Source organism: Grammomys surdaster, unplaced genomic scaffold, assembly GCF_004785775.1.
Source record: "Grammomys surdaster isolate TR1022 unplaced genomic scaffold, NIH_TR_1.0 251, whole genome shotgun sequence".
NCBI lineage: Eukaryota > Metazoa > Chordata > Mammalia > Rodentia > Muridae > Grammomys > Grammomys surdaster.
This window is the reverse complement of record NW_021604692.1, coordinates 1,768,324-1,772,288: the sequence shown is the minus strand read 5'-3', so window position 1 is coordinate 1,772,288 and position 3,965 is coordinate 1,768,324. Positions and strand designations below refer to the sequence as shown.

The following is a 3,965-nucleotide window of genomic DNA, read 5'->3' as shown; positions in this document are numbered from 1 at the left end:
TCCCTCTCCCTCTGTCTCTCCCTCTCCCTCTGTCTCTCCCTCTCCCTGTCTCTCCCTCTCCCTCTCCCTCTGTCTCTCCCTCTCCCTCTGTTTCTCCCTCTCCCTCTGCCTCTGCCTCTCCCCCTCCCTCTCCCCTCCCCCTCCCCCTCCCCCTGCCCCTCCCTCTCCCTCTCCTTCTCCCTCTCTCTCTCCCTCTGCCTCTCCCTCTCCCTCTGCCTCTCCCTCTCCCTCTCCCTTTCCCTCTCTCTCTGTCTCTCCCTCTGTCTCTCCCTCTCTCTCTCCCTCTCCCTCTCCCTCTGTCTCTCCCTCTCCCTCTCCCTCTGTCTCTCCCTCTCCCTCTCCCTCTGTCTCTCCCTCTCCCTCTGTCTCTCTCTCTCCCTCTGTCTCTCTCTTTCTCTGTATGTGTGTGTCTCACACACATATAGCATCACAGACACACCCAGTGTCACAGACTCCCTCTATCTCTCTTACACACACACACCTGTGTTTCACACTGTAGGCTGTAGGCGTCACTCTTGCCCTCTGACTTCACAAGCCACAGTTGCTCCTGAAAACTCCTCCTCCCCATCTCAGACAAATTCACCCGAACCTGACTATCCTCACTCTCACTTTCTTCTTCAACTCAGATCAATGTGTTGCCTAGTGAGCAAACACAATTTGTTGGCTACCTTCCTCTCTGGAGATCCCAACCATCCCCCGTTCAGAGGCACACACTATGGTTCCAAACTCTGTCTACTCCTTAATTTCCCTTTCTACACAAACCCAGAAAAGCTCCTGAATAAATGTGGATAACAAAGATGTTTTCTCTGTGTTACAAACTTCACAATGAGGCAGCACCCTTGAAGACGAGAGAGGTGTGCTTTGAGGGACATGAAAACACAATATGGCTCTTTGCAAGCAAGGCAGAAAGGAGTGCTTGATTTCAGGTCTCCATCTGCCAATGTGAGGCTTCACATTGTTGCATCTAGGCTAAACAGGTGACACTCACATGCCAGAGGAGAAAAAGAATAAGGTTCAAAAGGAATAATTCCCTCAGTTAATTAACTACTTCATGATGAAGAACGACTTTCGCTGTGTACTGCTCACGCCACTGCAGTAACCCAAGCTGGAAATGATTGATTAGAAATGGGGATGGCCACAGTTCTCAGGTAAAAACTGCTCAGCATCGTAAAGATGAGTCGAGACAATGGGCCAACTGGTACCTTCACCAGGGATGCCTCTTACCTCATTGCTATCTCTCTTCTACGGCACACAAGAGAATGGGCTTTCCTGATGGTATGGGGCAGCTGTTGGCACTCTTAAACATCCCACCCGGTATTACCAGCACTAGTGTCCCCTGCTTCATGGTACATTGGGACAAGTTACCTGCAAGTACCACAAACAGCAAAATAAGGAGGACCTGGAGCAGCTTCATGTTTACAGATCCTCCAGAGACAGCAGGATGTCCTGCGGTGTGCCACAGCTCAGAGCACCACCAGCATTCTAAGTTTTGGTTTTAACTCACATGGACAGACAGGGAGTCCAGATCCTACCCCACCTACATTCCCAAATTTGAAATCCACAGTCACATAATGTTCCAATGTCTCCCACCTACTCCCTTTTTCTCAGGATGTGAACCCCTGCTGTGCTTTCTCTGCCTGGGCTGTCAGCCCACTTGGGTCAGATTTGGTTGACTAAACTCCCTGGTTTGGATGGGCCATCCCTAGTGTATACCTGTCATTGTCTCTCATTCACAAACACAACCCAAAATGACGCACAGTATTAGACTAGAATACACGGAAGACTAGAGATGAGACAGCCAACAAAACAATGCTTATTAACAAATTGGACTGGTCGTGTTCTCAGCTCAACACCCTCTCTGCATCATTTAGGAAGGAAGCAGACTGTGCTGAGATCTTTTGTATTTCTAGTTGCTTGTATCTAATGACATTATTACACCCTGAAAGTATCACTGAACCCCTACGTCATCCATCCATCCATCCATCCATCCCTAAGTCTATCCATCCATCTGGCTGGTCCTTTCATATCCCCAAGCTGCTGTCAAATTGCCATCTGAATTAGGTACAAAAAGCACACGGCTTCCTCATTTTCAAAGCTGGCTAAGTAGCAGGTTTCTCTTGAGTAGGCTGGAGAAGATAACAAGATCTTGCTTTATAGATGTGGCCAGGTTTTTTTTTAATCACCTGTCAACAGTTTTTCTCCCACCAGCATTCACAGCCTTACAAATTGTCTTTAATACCTTACTTATAAATAGATTTTAAATGTGTTTCACTTCTGACAAATGTTCTCTGAATTCTGCTTAAGATGTTATCTTTCCAAATGATTGGACATGCTGAATCCGGAAGAAACAGGAGTGCTAATTCTCACACAGAGAGAGACGGAGAGAAAGCTGAGATAAAACTCTTCCGTTGGTTTGTTTAGAAGCAGAGACTGGAGGATTGACAACTCATGCTGCAAAAAAGTACATGTATCAAAAAGAAAAAAAATAACAGAAAAAAATACAACATTCCCCTTTTAAAAAGATTTATTTACCTTATTTATATGAGTACACTGTAGCTATCTTCAGACACACCAGAAGAGGGCATCAGATCCCATTACAGATGGTTGTGAGCCACCATGCAGTTGCTGGAAGTTGAGCTCAGGACCTTTGGAAGAACAGACGATATTCTCAACCCTTGAGCCATTTCTCCAGCCCACAATATTCCCGTTTTAAAATATTCATTTCTTTTTTTTTTTTTTATGTCTGAGTACCACATGCACTCCTGGTACCTATAGAGACTAAGAAAATGCATCAGACCCCTTGGAACTGAAGTTATAGACAGTTGGAAGCTGCCATGTGGGTGCTGGGAATTGAACCTGGGTTCTCTGAAAGAGCAGCCATTGCTGCAGCCCATACTATTGCCTTTAACACACATGCTTTAAAGGGAAATCTTTTTATACTTTTACTTCAGAAATTGTCTCAAATACTAGGGTCTACATACTTCAGGCTGTACATGCTTCAGTTCCTTCTTATTATATTATGATCCTAAGACTTAATGTACACTGAAAACTGTGTATTATGGGGGCTAGAAAGATGACTCAGGGCTTAAAAGCACTTGATCTTGCAGAGGACCTTGGTTCAATTCTCATCACCCACATGATGGTTCACAGCCATCCATAACTCCAGCTCTAGGGGATCTGATGTTCTAGTCTGACCTCCAGGAGCACCAGGCGTGCATGTGGTACACATACATGTGAGCAGAACACTCCTACATATAAATTTTTTAAAAATCATACATTGAACTCAAATTGGAAGAGGCAAGTCCAGTCTCAAAATGGAGGACCGTGATCCAAAGAAACCAGAGCAGCTGAGGAAGCTGGTTATTGGTGGTCTGAGCTTTGAAACCACAGATGATAGCTTCAGAGAACATTTTGAGAAATGGGGCACACTTACACACTGTGTGGTAATGAGAGATCCCCAAACAAAGTGTTCCAGAGGCTTTGGTTTTGTGACCTACTCTTGTGTTGAAGAGGTGGATGCTGCACTGTGTGCTCGGCCACACAAGGTTGATGGGTGTGTGGTGAAACCAAAGACAGCTGTTTCTAGAGCGGATCTGTAAAGCCTGGTGCCCATTTAAGAAAAATTTTGTTGGTAGTATTAAAGAGGATACGGAAGAACATAATCTGAGAGACTCCTTTGAAAAGCATGGCAAGATTGAAACCATAGAAGTGATGGAAGACAGGCAGAGTGGGAAAGAGAGAGGATTTGCTTTTGTAACTTTCGATGATCACGACACAGTTGATAAAATTGTTGTTCAGAAATACCACACTATTAATGGGCATAACTGTGAAGTGGAAAAGGCCTTTCTAAACAAGAGATGCAGTCTGCTGGATCACAGAGAGGTTGTGGACAGCAGCAATCAAATTACGGAGTCATGAAGGGGTGGGGGTGCAGTTTTGGCGGAAGAAGCTCAGGCTGTCCCTAG

At 45.4% G+C, this 3,965-nt stretch overlaps 1 protein-coding gene and 1 pseudogene across 1 annotated transcript in view; one reads left to right on the top strand and one right to left on the bottom strand.

Moving 5' to 3' along the window:
* Nucleotides 1-1,462, bottom strand: part of Defb128 (defensin beta 128) — a 3,385-nt gene extending 1,923 nt beyond the window's left edge. Inside the window, exon 1 of the mRNA XM_028774892.1 lies at nt 1,366-1,462. Coding sequence (XP_028630725.1) covers nt 1,366-1,414 — 49 coding nt within the window. The 5' untranslated portion in view covers nt 1,415-1,462. The remainder of the gene's footprint in view (nt 1-1,365) is intronic.
* A 1,852-nt stretch (nt 1,463-3,314) lies between these two features.
* LOC114627261 lies at nt 3,315-3,965 on the top strand (annotated as a pseudogene).